The following is an 18,382-nucleotide window of genomic DNA, read 5'->3' as shown; positions in this document are numbered from 1 at the left end:
GCAAGGTGTGCCTTGTCCATTGCTTCATTTTGAAGGCAGCTGCCTGGTATCTGACCCAGGGCAGTCACATTACAGCAATTGTGTGTCTGCCATCCTGCAGGCCACAGCCACCTACATGCAAACACACACACACACACACACACACACACACACACACACATGAACATACAGTGAAACTACACAGTTTCCAAAGAGCAAACTGTGTTTCTAGTAACAAACCACAGTCTGCCTCTAGGACGTGTGGCCAGGCTCTGCCCGAGAGAGAAGGCTCGCACGGGAAGTGTTCCTGCCCAGAGCCGGCAGCCAGGCCTCCAGGCTGTTCTCGGCAAGTCCCGACAGGATGCCAGGCGGGCTGACGGGCAGGAAGAGATGCCTATCCGAACCTCTCCCTGTTGTAATTTACCAAACCCATCTGGGGCTCCTTTGAGTTGTTTTCTGGAAATGCCACATTTCTAGGGTCTCCCCATTAGAAAAGGTCAAGGAGTTCACACAGGCCTTTCATGTTAAGGAACTTGAAAGAAAAGGAAAGGAAAAGCACATTTTCAGCCTTAGCTGTGATGAGGTGGGCCCAGGTCATGAGAACACTTAGAGGGCTTACATGACGTTACACGAAGAGCCAATTAACCTAACAACTTCCGAAGACTATCTAGCTCAGGAGCACCCATTTATTAGAGCGCTTGGAATGTGCCAGGCCTTGCACTAAGCTCTTTCCTAGGATACGGAAATCAGCTCCGTATCACTCCTGCAGCACAAGGCAGCCTTGGGGGCTGATACCCATTTTACCCAGGAGGAAGCTGAGGCTCAGAGAGGATCAGTGATTTGTCTGGAATCCCCCAGCTCATCAAAGGTAGGGCAGGGATGCAAACTCAGGTCTGCCCAAATCCAAAGCTGGAGCTCCCTTGATCAGACCCCTCAACCCTTGTGAGCTCTGACTGTGTCCTACATTCAGCCTCTGAGGACAGCACATGTCCACCTAGCTCACGTGCACGTTGATGAAGCCTCACTAAATCTTCAGGTCTGGGGGCACCTGGGTGACTCAGTTAAGTAACTCCAACACTTGGTTTCAGCTCATGTGGTGATCTCCTTGGTCCAGAGATTGAGCCCCAGGTGGAGCTCCCAACTACATACTAGGCATGGAGTGTGCCTGAAGATTCTCTCCTTCTGCCCCTCCCCCCATGTGCACGTGCCCATCATGGGCGTGCGCGCGCACGCACACACACATTCTCTCTCTCAAATAAATAAATAAATCCTCAGCTCTGTTCTGGATTTCATGTGTCCAGAAGGCTCCAGGGCCTCCCTGCAGAAGACTCTGGCCCTCATCCTGAAACTCCCTGGTCACCACTAGAGGGGGAGCCATAGCAGATCCCACTCACACCACCCTGTGGAAGAACCCCAGGGCCATTGTTCCCTTATGGGCTCTGAGTCAGTGCCCAGAGTGGGTAGTGTAGGGTGGACCCAGAGATGGTACAGACTGAGGTCTGACTCAAGGGAAACACTGGGCCCTCCTATCTAGCTAGCAAAGAGCTTGAGCCACCCTATGCAGACCAACCAGAGAGATTCCCCCGTCCTCCTGGTGGTCTCTCCAAGCAACATCAGCCACCCTGAAAGTCAGGATTCAATTAGTCACAGCTCATTCATCAGCATTTGTCTGCAGAGACCACAAACCAGATAAGAGCACTCCTCTGGAACTTAAAGATCATGATAGAACACTACAGTGTGGTAGTTAGGGTGAGGATTCCAGAGTCAGACTGTCAGGCTTTTGGAATTCTGATACTCTCACTTCCAAGCTGTGAGATCCTGGGTGACTTGTTCACCCTCTCTAAGCTTTGGTTTCCTCATTTGTGAATGGGGATAATAGTCCCTATGTCACAGAATTGGTAGGATGATTAAATGAAATGATGTGTGTTTGAAGCTCTTGATTTGATGCCTGGCACATAGCAATCACTCAGTAATAGGAAGTCATTGTGCAGATGGTAATGATGATGTTGATGATGATGATGATGATGGAATCAGTGTTGGCCAGACAAGGGGCTGCTGCAGGGCCATGCCTGCAAGCCCAAGCTCCTTTTCCTATCTCTCCAAGCCTTCCAGAGGCTTCCAGGTCCAGATGAAGTTTGCCTCCTCCAGGAAGCCCACCTGACCACTCCAGCCACATTCATCTCACCATATCTGAGCTCCTTCTGCCCATGGTCTGAATAGATTAATAACTAACAAATATAGTTCTAATAACCTCTCTGCTTCTCAAGCAGACAATACCTCCTGGGGAAGAGGAACCCCACCACTGCCTCTCCCCTCTCTACAGCCTGAGTCAAGGGGTAGGTACACAGTAGACTCTCCCTAGCAGGTATCCAAGCTGATTTCAGTGTGGCTGTAGATAGATGTCTGATACTCAGCTTGATTCTCCCTCCCTTATTGCTCCTCCTCACACCCCTGTTCTCTTTGCTTCACCTGCCTCCTCCCCTGGTTCCACCCAGCAGGGCTTGATCCTGTAGGGTAGTGGTTCCCAGACTTTGGGATTTCACAGCCCTATAAAATGTGCAAAGAGATTTGGGAGTGGGGGAGTGAGTAGAATGGCCAACTTTTTCTTTTGCCAAATAAGAACATTTAAAAAAAAATCAATTTCCACCATTACTTTAGTAAAGAAAGGCTGTTTTTATAACAATAAAGCAGAAAATCCATAATCTCTGATTATAGGCTAATACTTTAGGCTGAAAAAAAATCCAACCTTATTGAGAAAAACAAACCACCTCACTGTTGCCCTGACTTCTCTGCTTTCTCCATGGACTGGAGAACACAACCCCCACTGTCCTGTGTCTACTCAATGGGTGTAGGGACCTTTATCCTGGAGGAGGCTCCTCATAAACTGGGATCACCCTGAGACACAAGGGGACCCCCAAAGCCTGTGAGTTAGGCAGATCATCTTCCCATTCAGCTTTCCCAGAAGAGGTTCATCCCAAGTCAGATTTTTTTTTTTTTAAGATTTATTCTTATTTATGTATGATAGACATAGAGAGGGAGAGAGAGAGAGAGAGAGGCAGAGACACAGGCAGAGGGAGAAACAGGTTCCATGCTGGGAGCCCAACACAGGACTTGATCCCGGGACCCCAGGATGGTGCCCTGGGCCAAAGGCAGGCGCAAAACCGCTGAGCCACCCAGGGATCCCCCCAAGTCAGATCTTATAACCTCAGGGCTGAGGAGGAGGGGGGCATGGGCCCCTCCTCGTGTACCCTCTCCCCTCTTTACTGGGCTAAGATTTGCTGGATTCGCCCCACCACACCCCCCTCCACACACACACACACCCACTGTCCAGTGGGGATCAAGTGAGACTCAGCTCACACCCAGAAAAGGAGACTGGGGGAACCTAACGTGCAGGATCTTCTCCACTTCTCCATCGCCAGACTGAGCACTAGTAGCCCTCATCCCCCTTCCCAGCCCCCGGAAGGGAGGAAAAGTGGGCACTCCAGCCGTGAGGTAGGAGGCCGAGCCGCCCCGCTGCGCGGGCGCAGATAGGATCTGAACGCGGAGAAGGACGGCCCTGGCTCTTTGATCCGCAGCCAGCCGGGCTGGGCCTGGACCCGGAGGGGCGGCGCGGCCCTCTTCCGGCCCGGATTTGCGCCGCTGCCAGGGGTCCCTTGGGGCTCTGAGCCGGAGCGGCGTCCAAGACACCCTCCTTTCCAAATACCCTCTGTCCCTGTGCTCTCCGGAGAGCCGGGAAAGTCTGCAGTGACTCCAACCCTGAAACCTGCTGGGGCTGCTGCGGCTCCCTGCACCGCGCTTCTGAAGGACCTGTGTCTTTCCCAGATGCAGTGCTAGAGTCGAGGCCAGGCGCGCTGCGGAGGCCTGCGTGGGCACGACCCCGGGTGCCTTGTAACGGCCTTGGAAGCCGGCTCAGGTTCCCGCGCGCTCCTCCGGCTCTAAGAGCGCCGGCAGCCTGGATCTCGCCGGAGTCCGCGGGTGTCAGGCTCAGCGTCAGTTGGCTCCATGCGAATGCGACTTCCCGTGTAGAGTTGCTTCTGACCACCCACCCCTCGTCGGAATCCCGCGGCCCACGTGGCTGCCCAAAGGCTCGCATCCCTGGGCCGCGTGTCCTGAGTTGGGAGGGTGCGGAGGGCGGTAGAGGATGCGCGGGTGGCTGAAGGGTGGGACCCCTCCTTCCGCGCCCTGGAGATGCCACAACGGCCGAGAGGCACGTCACAGACGTGTGATGCATGAGCCCCGCATGCAAACAGGCGCTCAATAAACGTGTGAGGGCAATATGCTTGGGTTGGCGCTGCACGAGGGCGGCCTGGAAGGAGGTCCCAGGCCAGCCTAGGGTTGGAGAACTGAGCGGAGAATGGGGATTTGAGGACTCCTAACCCTGCCAGCCGGGGTTCGCGCGCAGCCTCGACAGCCTCCACCCTCTAAGAAGTCCCCAGTCTCAAGCCCTCGCTGTACTAATGGCCCGGGGCGCCGACGCATTTACACCTCGGCTTGCCTTCCAGGGCCCTCCTACCCCGCCCCGCCCCGGGGCCTAGTGCACTCGGGGGAGAAGCCTGGACGCAGAGCGGGAATCTCTCATTGTAGGGGAGGAAGCGGGGTCAGGGGCCTCGTTTATTGGCCCCACACTCCAGAAGGGTGATGCTTTTCAAGCTAGGCGGACGCCTCGCAGGGACGCCGCGGGGAGCGAGCCCTTTAAGACTGTGCGCGCTGCCCTCGCCCCAGCCCCGCGGCGGGGAGGCGGGAGGGGGCGGGGCGGCCAGGCCCCGCCCCCGCCGGGCCCGCCCCGCCCCCGCCCCGCCCCCCGCACTCGGCCGGCGGCGCCTTTGATGTTCGGACCCGCCAGCTCCCGGAGCCGCGCAGCCTGGCGCCCGCGCCCCGCGCCCGCAGCCCGCCCAGGCGGAGTCGGCCCGCGCTCCGCCCGCCGCGCCTCGGGCTCGGAGGTCCGGACTCCGGGCTCGCCGCCTGCCGGGCCGGCTCGGCGCCCCGCACCCCCGCGCCCCGCGCCCCGCGCCCCGCGCCCCGCGCCCCGGCGGGCGGAGCGCACCATGCCGCAGCTGGACGCGGGCGGGGGCGGCGCGGGCGGGGGCGACGACCTGGGCGCGCCCGACGAGCTGCTGGCCTTCCAGGACGAGGGCGAGGAGCAGGACGACAAGAGCCGCGACAGCGCCGCGGGCCCCGAGCGCGACCTGGCCGAGCTCAAGTCGTCGCTGGTCAATGAGTCCGAGGGCGCGGCGGGCGGCGCGGGGGTCCCGGGGGCCGGCGCCGGGGCCCGCGGCGGAGCGGAGGTCGGGGCCGAGGTGAGCGCCGGCCCGCGCCCCGCGCCGCCCCCGGGCCCCCGGGGCCCCCGTCCCCGCGCCCCGCCCCGCCCGGGGCCGCTGGCCCGGCGCCCCTCACGGCCCCTCTGGATCTCTCCGCAGGCGCTCGGGCGGGAGCACGCTTCGCAGAGACTTTTCCCCGACAAACTTCCAGAGTCCCTGGAGGACGGTGAGCTTCGGCCCGCCCCGCCTGCCCCCGCTGCGGGCCGGTGGGGGTGGGGGTGGGGTGGGGGTGGGGTGGCGGTGGGGGCCTCCCCCCCTCCCCCCGCCTCCCGGGGCTGCAGGAGCCGCGCAGCCCGGGCGGGGGGAGCGGGGGAGCGGGGGGCGGGGGGCGGGTTTCCCGGGCGCCGCCGGCCCGAGTCACTTCCGGTGCCCTGACCTTTATAGGAGTAAACAGACCCCCGCCATCTCCGCCTCCCTCCTGCCCAGGTGACTGACTGATCCCCGGTCCTAGAGGGGGAAGCGTTGGCCCAGGTCCCGTGGCCGCAGGGCGGGCTGGGGGTCACGCAGGGGCCGCCGAGGGGAGCCTGGGCCCGGGGGTCCTTCATCCGAGCTGAGGCACCCCGGCCCGTGCCTTCCGCGGCCGCACGCCCGAGCGGGACCCCTTGGCAACTCTTCGTGCTCTGGGGAGCCTCCCGGCCCGGCGCGGCTGACCCAGCTGTGGTTTTTCAGGCCTGAAGGCCCCGGAGTGCGCCAGCGGCATGTACAAAGACACGGTCTACTCGGCCTTCAATCTGCTCATGCACTACCCACCCCCGTCGGGAGCAGGGCAGCACCCCCAGCCTCAGCCTCCGCTGGTAAGTGGCCCCGGCGCCCGGCACCCGGCACCCGGCACCCTTGGGCCTGCCACCGCCTTGACCAGGTAGGGGAGGCGTGGGCGGGCAACAAGTGGCTTTCGCTTACAACGAGATAGATACTGGCGTCCCCCCCCCTCCACACACACACCCAGTGGGATCTGAACCGGGAGAACTTTGCTGAAGGCAGGAGAGAGGGCCCCAGGCACCGCTCCTTTCCTCCAGCTGTTGGCTTTTGTCCTCCTAGCTGGCTCACAAGCAGGTGCAGGCCCTGTCCTGGTGCTAGGGAATGCCAGGGTACATACAGTCTGTTACCAGAGTTTTTTGAGCTGACACCATCCGCTCCCTTCCTAAGGATGCTGTTCGCAGTGTGGTCTGAGCTGTGAAGCTTTGCAGTTAGCCTTCGCCCCAAGCCTAGGTGTTTGGAGGAAAGGGCAGAAACACTAGTGTGCTTCAGAGCTCCTGGGTGTGGGGGAGAAACCTGCTCTACTTTATTCTTATTGGCACCAGTGCACTCTTGCCAGAGAAAGACCCCGAAAGCAATGTGTAGAGAGTAGGTTTTTCTGAGGCTGGTTTGCTCTCACATGCACCAGGAAGGGTTTGCAGAGGTGTTTGAAATCAGCGGTGTGGGTAAGGGGCCCGTTGAATCATTTTGCTAATTAAATATGTTCAGGCACTTTGAAAAGATCCCACGGTCTTTATAAACCCTGCTTTTCTCCCTCATTGGCACAGATGATCTAAAGGGTGAAGAGTCTATTCTGAGTGCATTGGGGCAGTACAGCTGCACTTAGAAAAAATTGAGATTAGTGTTTCAGACTGTCCTCAGCTGGCCTAAATCAAGGGGGACTTCAGAGCTCTTAGAGTACACAAAGTGTTTGGAGAACTCTGATGGCTCCAAATGGAGGCCCAGTGCAAGAGAGGCCAGCAGGTAGATGGTTCACGCGGCTAGCTGGGGAGTCTCCCCGAGGGAGGATGGTAACTGCCAGGCTGTCTCAGACCAGGAGTGAGGGGAGTTGGTTCTGAAAGCTGTTTTCATACTGAAGCCAGTGGGAGGTGAGAAGACAGACTGAGGCTTCTCTCTAGAAACCTCAGAATGGAAAACCTGGTAAACTGTTGACTATAGAAATGAGCCCCTTGTCCCTTGGACTCCCCATTTCCTCATAGACAGAAGGAGCATGTTGGCTGAGTAGTTTTTCTGCTCTAGGGTGGCTCCATCTATGAGGTGTTTGCTTCTTTCAAGGCTGTGGGTCAGGGGGCTTGCCCTCTGGCCTGGCCACCTGGTGCAGCACCTCTCCCCAGAGACCTCTGCCCTGCAGTAGCAGATGCTTAACACAGATGCTTTTTGGTCCAACTTGGCATAACCCTTCACTTCCAAACTGCTGGCAGGTGAGCTGCTTGCACGGAACGCTGGGGTCACTGTGACAGTCAGGACTTGACAAAAGGCCCAGGCCCAAGAACAGTCCCAGGAGGGCAGGCTTCCCTCCATCCTCTTGTGATCTTCACAGTGGTGCAGGGAAAAGGCAGGGTTTCTGCATTCCTTCATGGCCCAGAGAGAATGCCCAGAGTGGGAGGGCCTCGTTCTCTTTAAGGGTGTGGTGATGGGACCATTTGGTGTCCTTAAGCTCACACTGGTCAGAGTGTAGGCGAATGGCTAGCTGGCCAACTCCAACCGTCAGCATTGGGAGTAGGGGCTGAGGGCAGGCACACCATTGTTCCCCTGGCCTGGGTCGTTTGTTTTTTCAACTTCGGCATCTTTCTCAAGCTACTGTATGTCACATCCTCTCCTATAGAGGTAACCCCCCTTGTCCTACTCCCCACCCAGCTGCAGCCTCCCACTGTCTGGCTTCTGGGAACACAGGAGGAGGAAGGACCAGTTCTGGAGCTGATGTTCGGTGTGCTGGAACCAGCTGTTCTGCAAGGCTGGGGACAGAGGCAAGGGCCTAAGTTGGGGTGACAAAGGGTGAGGAAGATGTACAGGAATATAGAGGAGCCTCTTTTAAGCAAACCTGATAGTTAAAAAATGAATAGAAAATAGGAGTAATTGCTGTTGCGTGGATATTAAAAAATACAGTTGGTTTTAAAAAGCAAAATTGGTTGACTCCAAGTTTTGGGACCACATTTCATTAGAAAAGAAACTCACAGTGGGTCAGGAGTCCATTGTAGAGGCTCTGAGGATAAACTCCTTTTGGAGGTTTCCTCCCAAGCTCTGCTTTCCTGAGCCCATCTTCAGGGGACAGAAGACATGCTGCCCAGTTGCTGCCCACGGGCCTTAGAACTAGCCCGCCTGCCCCCACGGCCCTCTGAGAGAATTTAGGCAGTCAACAGTTGTGCTGAAGAGCTTTTAAGGCCAGTCGCTTAACTTCCCCCAGACAGCGGGGAAGGCGCATATTGGGATCCTCCTCTGCCCACATGTGGGTGGAATGCCCATGTGGCTACCATGTTGGATGCCTCAAAGCAGGCCGACTCAAACCTTGCCAGGGTCAATGGACCAAATGACCACCTCACAGCCATCTGCCAGGGGATAGAGGGAGATTTTTTTTCCCCTATAAGGGTGCTTCTTTTTGGTACATGGCTTCTAGTGAACTCTGTTTTGGGAAGGAAGAATTAGGTCAAAGTTTATCTTTGATGTTTGTAAGGCATCTAATATAGGCTTGCAGATAGTTCCTGGCCTGGGCCAGTAGCCACTGCTTATCTCTTGTTTGCTCTGTTCTGCTCTGAGATTGGGGGTGAGGGTTAGGGTGGAAGGGCCAGTGAGCTGGTCCTGGCCTGACTTTGAGGAAATTCTGGGATGAGTAAGGCATTGCTCCCTAGGGAAACTCAAATTCTTGGATGTGTTCTAGTGGCCCCTTCTGTGAGTTCCACTTGGAGTCTTTGGCCTGGAAGGTTGCTGTGCCTTTTGCCATTTAGATGAACTGTCCAGAATAGGCAAATCTATGGAGAGGGAATATAGATGAGCAGTTGCCAGGGGCTAAGAGAAGAGGGGAATGGGGAGTGATTGCTAATGGGTATGGGGCTTCTTTTTGGGGTGATGGATGTGTTCTGGAACCAGACAGTGGTGATGGTTGTACAATCTCGTGAATATACTAAAGCCGCTGAATTGTATACTTTGTAATAGTGAATTTTATGATGTGCAAATTACATCTCAATTGAAAAAAATAAAAAGGCTGAGCCTTTTGGCTCTTGCAGGGACTTGGGGCCGTTCCCCAGTGCCTGACCTCCACAGCCGTCCTGGTGTGTGTGCATGCCCTCAAGCCAGGACCCAGGCATCAGTTTCAATGTGGGGGATCCCAATTGAGGCGGTAGACCCTTGCTTGAGCTCACATTCCTGGACTCCAAGGTCTGAGATAGATGAGGGCTGTACTAACGAGCTCTGTGGGAGGCAGGAGGTACAGGTATGAGCAAGACTTGAGCAGAGGAAGGAAGTGCTGCTGACACCCGGCCACCATGTCCAGGGAAGCTCTGCAGAGATGCATCCACCCAGCCCTCTGTAGCTTCAGAGAGAGGGAGCAGCCAGGGCTTGCTGGGGAGGGTTAGTGAGGGTTGATCACCAACCCTGCTGGGAGGGGTCTGGCACCAGGCTGGGCACTGGACAGAGCATGACCAGTCTCTGCCTCTGGGAGTGCCTAGCTGAGTGGAGGAGACAAATGAACAGGCTGGAACCAGGTCCTGGTTGGACAAGTGCAGTCACAGCAAGCCCTGCTGGGGCATCCTGGTTGGAGCTGGCCCCCATGTGGGCTATGGAGGAGGGTCCGCCGAGCAGCTTCTTGAAGGTATAGAGTTGGCCAGCAGATGAGGACAAAGAGTACCAGAGCTCCCCTGCACACATGCCACATCTCCCACTTCTCTACGTCTAAAGCCCAGGCCTCCGCCATCCCTCACCCAGAAGGTAGTAAGGGCCGCCTCTAGGCTCCCTTTTGGCTGCCTTCTTGGCCCCTACCTGAACCCCTGCTCTGACCCCCGATCCACACTCCACATAGCAGCCCAGCATCAATCAGATCTCTTCTCTTGCGTGCTGAAACCCTGCAGTGGCTTCCCCTTGCTTTTGGAGTAAGCTCCAAACCACTCACCACAGCCCAAGAGCCTGGGTGGCCGGCCCCTGCTGACAGCCCCTCCTCGTCTGTACCATCCTCTTCCTCTCTCCCTGAATAGCAGCTACTGCAGTGTCCCGATCTGTTTTACACTCATCCCATTCTTTTCCACCTCAGGACCTTTGCACTTGTTCTTTCAGTTTGGAATTCTCTTCTCCAGCTCTCATATAGCTGACACCTTCTCCTTTGTCATTCAGTGCTTTATTTTATTTTTTTAAAGATTTTATTTATTCATTTATGAGAGAGAGAGAGAGAGGGGCAGAGACCCAGGCAGAGAGAGAAGCAGGTTCCATGCAGGGAGCCTGATGTGGGACTCGATCCCAGGTCTCCAGGATCACGCCCTGGGCTGAAGGCAGCGCTAAACCGCTGAGCCACCGGGGCTGCCCTCATTCAGTGCTTTATTAAAATATCGCTTCCCCAGAGACACCTCCTATGAACATCCAAGTGGGGCCCTCTGTCATTCCCCCAGGCCTCTGCTGCCTCACCCACCTTGGTGGCTCTCACCATGGTGGGTGGCACTGCTTTATGATGTACTCACTATGCTGAGACCAAAGGCTGCCCGTTTGTCAAAAGTATCTCTCTACCTTAGTCTCCTCATTTGTTTATCCAAGTGGTAAGCACCCCCCTACCAGAGTTGGGAGTGTGGATGAGAGGCAGCAGTGCCAGCGAGGTGCCCAGGAAGGTGCCAGCTTGTCCTGGGCTTGGGAGGTGGGGGGTTGGCCATAATTGATCCCTTCTCCCTTGTTCTGGCTTTTTTGAGGCTGGTGGTGGCTCAATGGTAGACCCCACGTAGACTCCCATCTGGAGGGTTGTGTCTCTGCTTTGGGCGACTGGAGTCTGGAGGTCTGAACCCTGGGGGCCAGCTCTGGGGCAGGGACACAAGTGTACAGGCCCCTTCCCCCCCCCCCTTTTTTTTTTGAAGATTTATTTATTCTCAGAAGCAGAGCAAGCAAAAGAGCAGGGGAGAAGGAGAGAGAATCTCAAGCAGACTCCCCACTGAGTGGGGAGCCCAGACAGGGCTTGATCCCAAGACCCCGAGTTTATGACCCGAGCCGAAATCAAGAGTCAGACACTCAGCCATCTGAGCCACCAGGTGCCCCCCCCCCCCCCCCATGGCTCCTTTCTTGCTGCCGGACTTCACCTAGGGATTCTTGGGAGGGGAAGTACTATTCTTCGAGCCAGGATGGGAGACTTCACTATTCACTCCATCCTAAGATCCTGTCCTACCACCCCCAAAGATTTATCTGAAAGAAGTCCCCCTTCCCTAGCCATGTAGAAGCCCTTTATGTAAGAAGTGTGGGGCTGAAGCTGTTTTGTAAGAAAAGCTAGGGAAAAGACCCATTTGGTTGTTGGCTTCCATACCATTCTCAGACCTTTGCTCACATGGTCACCCCATGCATGCACCCCATTGTGCCTTGCCCTGGTTCTTCCCCTGCTGTGGAGGTGCATGTTTGCAGGCCCCAAGAGGGTGCCTAAATAAAGCCTCTTTATTCTCTCTCGTATAGCTTCTAGTTTGCTCATGGGTTGCCTTTGTTGCCAGTGGGAGTGATGCTATGTACAAATGACTCCTCAGGTTCCTTTTCGATTATTTTCTTGGAGCAATATGCTTGAGGAGAATTATGAGGTTAAAAGGAAGAATCAGGAGCACTTGGCTGGCTCAGTCAGTAGAGCGTACAACTCTTGATCTTGGGGTGGTGAGTTCGAGCGCCATACTGGGGGTGGAGACTACATTAAAAAAATCAAATCTTTTTTTTTTTTAAGATTTTATTTATTTATTCCCGAGAGACACACAGAGAGAGAGGCAGAGACAAAGGCAGAGGGAGAAGCAGGCTCCATGCAGGGAGCCCAATGTGGGACTCGATCCTGGGACTGCAGGATCATTCCCTGGGCTGAAGGCAGACACTCAACCGCTGAGCCACCCAGGCGTCCCACAAAAATAAAATCTTAAAATAGTAGGAAGAATCATAGCATTTTGCTCCCCCGTGAACCCTGTTTACTGCGGGTTCCTTGCATGCAAACTCCAACATGGAGTTTCTTTTTGGTTCATTTAATAGGTTCATGGTGAGAAATAGGACTTAAAAGTTATTTTGACTTGTATTCCTTCCTGACTTTGAAGGCTGTATGGCATTGGCTGTGGTATTTGGAAAATCTGTGGCCCCCAAGGTGCATCTTAACCTTCAGACTATCCTCTTGCTGCCTTTCAGGGCCAGGGAAATACCACAAAGGAGGCTCATCCTGCCGGCCCTGCCCCACCCTATCCCCAGGGGCTGCAGTTCCAGGACCCCTGCCCATTCCTCTAGCTCAGTGGGCTGAGGTCACCAAGGGCCAGGTGTTCCTCCCTCAAATGTATCAGGGTTTCATTGGACCAGCTTCCATAGCTCTATCCATCTCCCCAGGTACCCTGAGACTGAGTAGGGTTGAAGAGGAGAGAGCTTGGTAGTTACTTCCCGAGGCTGCCAGCAGCCCATGGCCTCCTGGGTTTCTTGAGGCTACCCCCCCACCACTTGCCCCGGCAGCAAAGGAGCTGTAGCTGAGCTATGAGAATGGGCTCTGGGGGCCTGGGTTTCTCGTCGTGACTGCTGAGGTCAGGCTGGATTAGGGTAGGTCTGGCTGCAGGGAGGGGCAGGTGGTGCCTGGCCTCCTCCTCCCCGTGAGCCTCCTCAGGGGCCTGTGGTCCTGGAGCCGTACAGTCACACTCCCTCATGCCTGTGACTGGCTGCTTCCTGCCACTGTGTACAAACAAGACTCTCGTGGAGGAAACAGGTGTTTTATCAGGTCACAGGGCCTCCCTTCCTCAGCAGTACAGTGCATAGATCTTTGGGTAATCACCTTCCTTCCACCAGTGGGGACAGGAAGGCCAGGTCAGGGAAGGGATCTTTCCAAGGCCCCTTCGAGGCACGGAAAGGGAGGAAGATCCACCCTCGAATACCATATCTGCCTCTCCTGGGCTGAGAGGCCCCGAGTGAGTTCCTTAACTGCTGGGAGGCTGTTTTCTCATCTAGAAATGAGAAGGAGGACTCCGACCTCTTTGGGTTCCTGGGGCATGGAAGGAGGCAGTGTGTCTGGGGTCCATGGTCCACGGCACATGCTGTGAGTACAAGCACTGGGGGCGGGTTGCTAACACTAGGGTGAAAGAGCTCCTTCAGAAGGTGGTTGGGTGCTCCTGAAGCTGGACTGAGATGCGACCACGACACCTGTTCCTCCTCAGCCGGCGCTCCCCTCAGCGGCGTGGAGCCAAGCTGTCCAGCCTGCCTGGCCCCAGGGCCTCACATGGCTGGTGACAGAGTGGCTGCTGTATCTAGAACCCTGGTTCCAGGCCCCTACTGGCATTTCCTAGCTTAGCCTTGGCTCGGCACAGGGGGGTGGTAGTCATTGCCTCCCGGAGCTCAGTTCTCTTGATGCAAAGACTCCTGGAGGCTCACAGTTAGCTTTGAGGTTCTGTCCAAGTTGGTCAAGGGCAGTAAGGAAGGAGAGGCAAGTGGCGGGCAGCCAGAAAAGCTTCCTGAAAGGACCAGCTGGAACCCTGCACAGGTGAAATGGGGGAACGCTCTGAGGGGGCAGGGGCAGTTTGAGCAGAGAAAAGCAGAAATGAGTATATTCTTGGTCACTAGAAGGGCAGCCCGAAGCCCAGGGCCTGCAAGGAGTACCAGGTGAGGCTGGGGAAGAGCCAGCAGGGAGGGCCCAGCACGTGACCTCGATAGGCTGGTGGCACTAGTCCTAGAGCCTGGCAGTGGCTGGCGAGCACACGAAGGACCAGGTGGTGACCATCGGCAGATGGTTTGAGTTGGACACGGAGGGAGAGGCAGACAGGGCCAGCAGCTGGGGCAGGGTGGATGCTGGGAGGCCCAGAGCTGGTGGGAGGAGCACGAGCAAGGCTGAGGGAGGGGGTGGACTTTGGGCAGGGGAGACGCCTGGCACAGGCCAGGCAAGAGAACCTCAGAGGTGGAGGTTTGCATTTCCATGTTATTTGATGCTCAGTCTGTCTCTAGGGTCATGCATTCAGGGTCTTGGCCTCCTGTTTACTGAAAGGAATTGCACCCCCAGAGGTTGAGTCCCTCGGCCCAGCAGTGATTTAGTCAGGGCCTCTTACCAGCACTGTCTTCAGCAGGACTGGAGTCTGGGGAGAGTCTCTGAGAACCTAGGACATTGTTAGCTTCTGCCTTCAGGCAGTTTGGGGCCTCCTCTTACAGATCTGTGATGCTTGGGGTTTGGTCTGGGCACCACCACCCCGCCTTACAAAGATGTGGCCTTAGCATGCAGAGTCTCTCAGGGGTGTCCCAGGTGGGTGTGTCTTGGTCATAGGGTTTGGCCCATTCTGGTCCTGCTAGAACCTTGGGCTCCCCATGCTGCAGTCCCCTCGTGCATGGGTCCCTGCTGGGTAGGGGCCATGGCCTGGGGTACGGCCAACATGGGTGTGAGTTGGGCCCCCTCCTGTGGGGAGGCTGCCCACGTAGCTTGTCCCATGGAGCCTGATGCCTGGTTTTTGCCAACAGACATAGCTTTTGTGCCATAGCCAACTCCAGAGCCAGAGCTCCCTGGAGGCCAGAAGAGGCAGACGTTCTGCCAAATAAGCTTCCCCTACCTCTCTCATTAAAATGATCAGTTGTTTCCCTCTCTAGAGACAGGAGAGTTGTCGGAGCACTACACTATGTGCTTCTAAATGATGAGTGTATGGCTAAGGCACAGACAGGCAGGACATGGCCCACCCCAGGAACTTGGGCTTTGGGGATTTGCATAGTTAGAGGGCCCCCTCCCCACAGTATCTGGGCTGGCCTAGCCAGGGTTGGCATGAAACAGCCCACTAGGCCCATGAGGGCAGGGAGCTGTGATGGAGAAGGAAGCCAGAGGGCAGGGCCACTTTCTTCCCTGGCTATGTGATCTCTAGCAAATCTGTTAACCTCTCTGGGGCTTGGTTTCCTTCAGTAAATTGGGAGTGGGGAATCCCTGGCCAGGGAGGATTTCTGAGGTTCAGGTAAGTGTTGGCTGGAGACACCTGCAGCTCCTGTGGGCCTCAGGTGGCTCTTGTTGGGCATTGCCAGGACTGCTCCAGGGCCAGCCTCCCCATCAGGCAAGGGAGATGGGATGGAGGGACAGGTGATGGGAATCCAGGCAGAGGGCATTCTGACTAACTCTGACCTGGCTCTGGTGGCAGAGGCCCAGCCTCCCGGTCTGCTGGGCCGCCATCTGAAACGCATTACTGATGCTTTGTAAACTCCACATCATTTGGCCACATGAAAGCCTAGAATCTAAAAATAGCCACTCCCAGAGGACGCCCCGCATTGGCGGGGCTCAGCTGACCTCTGCACGCACACCCACCACCAGGCCACCTCCCTTGATGGGGAGCCCCGACTGGCAGGGCCACACCCACCCACCCTCCCAGTGTGGGCAGCCACTGCCTGGAGTCACTTTATCTGGGCACAGATCTCATCCAGCTGGTCAAAGCTTCAGGCTGCAAGGCTTTCCCCAGAGCAGAATGTCTGAAGGAACAGGCGGGAGGCAGCTCAGGGTGTGTCGGTGGTCCCAGGACCCCTTTCCCAGCTCCATACATGTCTGGAGTGTCTGTGGGACACGGATTGGGAGGCTAGTGGAACCATTTTACGGATGAGAAGACTGGGGCCCTATAGGGGGGCAGCTGGCCACTGGCTGATGTGGTGGCCTGAGAAGGGCAGGGGGCCTGCCCAGGGCCCCACGGTGTTGGTGGAATGCCAGCCCTGGCAGGAAGGCAGGGCAGCTGTGCATCTCCAGGCTGCTGGGGTTGACTCTTTGCCCTGCTTTTCTGTGGGTTCCCTCTCCCTATGGTCTGTATGACCAACTGCAAACCACTCTTTTCCCTAAAAATAAACATGCTTATGGGATTGGGGGAAGCTTTGTAGCTATCAAAGGAAATAATAGGGTGTTTAAGAAAATTACATTGCGTTTTAAATAACCAGCATGAAAGTCATTAAGTTTGAAGTTTCATTCAAATCAGATGGCTCTGTGGCTGGCCCAGTGGCCAGGCGGGCAGAGGGTGGGTGGGCCCTCGGGGACACCGAGGGACAGCCTGCAGAGAGCTCTGTGGCAGCAGCAGCGATGTCACTGCTGGTACAGTTGGGGTCCAGGCGGGGCGGCTGCTTAGTGTGTGCCAGGCTGTGGCAGCCACCCCACAGCTTGCTGGCCGGCTTGAAGCAGTGTGCTGGTGGGAACCGCCCAGCTGTGGTGGGTAGCTCCAGGGGTGGGGCTTGGGGGCGACCCCAGTCTGCAGGGAGTAGGGGCAGATGAGGCCAGGATTGCCAAGGCCACAAGGGTTGATGGCTGTGTTGAGGTAGGTTTTCAGGGCTGGTGGTTTGGGTTAGAAAGGGCTGGAGGAGACCTATGGGGCCAGGGCCACATCTGTCCTCTTCACTGCTGGCATCTTAGTGCCCTGCACAGCCCTGTAGAGCAGGTGCTCAGCAAACCGTTGTTGAAAGAGTGACAGCAGGGGTGCCTGGGTGGCTCAGTGGGGTAGGCGTCTGCCATCAGCTCAGGTCAATCCCAGTGTCCTGGGATGGAGCCCCACGTCCAGCTCCAGGCTCAGCGAGGAGAAAGAGAGAGAGAGAGAGAGAGAAAGAGAGAAAGAAAGAAAGAAAGAAACAAACAGCAGCTTTAGTGGTGGATGTGTGGAGAACTTCCCAAGTGCCGGGACTGTGCCCGGAACTTAGAGTCCCAGAGTTGGGATCCTTATAGGACGCTGAGAAAGTGGTTACTGTTACTGCTCTCATTTTACAGATGAGGAAGCTGAGGCTCAGAGAGGTGAAGAATGTGCTAGGACCTGGAAGAGTAGGGCTTGCACTGAGGTTTCTTTTGTCCCAAGATCATGCTCCTTGTGGCTCTGCCCCTTTGTTCTTAAGTGTTTGCAGGCCTTAATGCTGAGTGGTACCCTCATGCCTGTTGAGTTCGTGAGCTGGAACCAGCTGGGTGCTCTGGGCCCGAGGACACTCTTGACCCTCAGTGCCCCTCCTGGGCATGACCTCACAGCTCTGGGCCTAGGTTAGGGCTGGATACTTTCCTCCCTGGACATCTGACAAGTCAGGGTTGTGTTTTGTGGTTGGAAGCAGGAGCTCAGGGTTTCCAGAATAAATGTTGCCCTGGAACATGTTTCCAAATAACGTTTAAGATAGATCAGGGCTGGCGGCTGACGGAAGCACAGTCTGTTAGTGGACCCTTTGCTCTTTCTAGCTCTGGTCGTGGTTTGGCTTGGAGCTCAGTGTGGGGCCTCTCTGGAGCAGGTGCCCTCCTCTGTGTGCTGTGGGGCTGGGCTGGAGGTTGTCCTACGCCCCGAGTCACTGGGAATGGCCGTGTCCCCAGGCATGGTGTATCATGTCTGTTGGCATTGTGTCGCTCCCCTCCCCTGTGGGCAAGTCCGGCTGGGGCATTTTGAGAGCAGTGTTTCCTTATACAGCTGCCCTCCTTTGCCTCCCATCCTCTGGCTCTGGTCACTGAAGGCCAGTCAAGAGCTTGGCCGTCGGGCCTGATAGCAGTCAGGCAGGAGTCCAAAGGAAAAATCAAGGGCCAGTGGACCTAGCCTGACCCAAAATCCGGCTTTCCTGAAAAGCCTGGTTTAGGGACGGGCTTGCTTTTGTCTTCTTTTTTCCCCTTTATTTTGTTCTTCATTAATTTAACCCCAACATCAACCTCCTGAGATATGACAGTCATACCTGGATTGGGAGCCCAACAAGGCTTGGGGAGACCTATACCTTCCAAATGCTGGAGGAGTGGTTTGAACCCAGGCCTCTGTGTTTTCTGCCCTTACCACCAAGCTTCCTTGCCTCAGACAACATGCCTATATACTCCTTATTAAAAACGTGGGTTTTGTAGCCCCAGCTGGGTCCCCCTGGGAACCCCTTACACCTCCGTCCCCACTCCTTACCCCCCAAGAGTTTGGGATTTCCCCCTCTCCCTTGTGTTTTTATACTGGTAAACCTAGGTGAGTATCTGTCTGCAACAGCTGTCTGGTGTGGTTTTTGGAACCCCCTAACTCAGCTTCCTCAGGGGGCTCTCTTTGGAGGGCCCCTGTAGCAGGTGGAGCAGCCCTGCGCTCCTCTCTCTGTGGACATCGGGTCTGAAAGGCTTGGTGAGGGCGCTGAAGCCTGGGTCGGCTCCTTTCCGCTCTGTGCCCTGTCTGCCTTGGTGTAAACTGCTGGGCTCAGTCCACGCAGAGCCCCAAGGGCCTCAAGTGGTGGGAACTATG

At 56.4% G+C, this 18,382-nt stretch overlaps 1 protein-coding gene across 6 annotated transcripts in view; it reads left to right on the top strand.

The window, feature by feature from the left end:
- Window positions 1-4,839: 4,839 nt before the first annotated feature.
- The window catches only part of TCF7 (transcription factor 7), a 33,218-nt gene continuing 19,675 nt past the window's right edge, over window positions 4,840-18,382 (top strand). For 2 of the 6 annotated variants that reach the window (XM_041763768.1, XM_041763771.1), the window contains exons 1-3: window positions 4,840-5,276; window positions 5,397-5,463; window positions 5,967-6,091. In XM_041763768.1, the coding sequence (XP_041619702.1) occupies window positions 5,025-5,276; window positions 5,397-5,463; window positions 5,967-6,091 (444 nt within the window). In that variant the 5' untranslated portion in view covers window positions 4,840-5,024. The remainder of the gene's footprint in view (window positions 5,277-5,396; window positions 5,464-5,966; window positions 6,092-18,382) is intronic. The other 4 variants (XM_041763772.1, XM_041763769.1, XM_041763770.1 and 1 more) reach the window with 4 other exon arrangements.

The sequence above is a fragment of the Vulpes lagopus genome, chromosome 7 (genome assembly GCF_018345385.1).
Source record: "Vulpes lagopus strain Blue_001 chromosome 7, ASM1834538v1, whole genome shotgun sequence".
NCBI lineage: Eukaryota > Metazoa > Chordata > Mammalia > Carnivora > Canidae > Vulpes > Vulpes lagopus.
The sequence above is the reverse complement of the archived record's forward strand: the minus strand, read 5'-3'. Positions and strand labels throughout refer to the sequence as shown.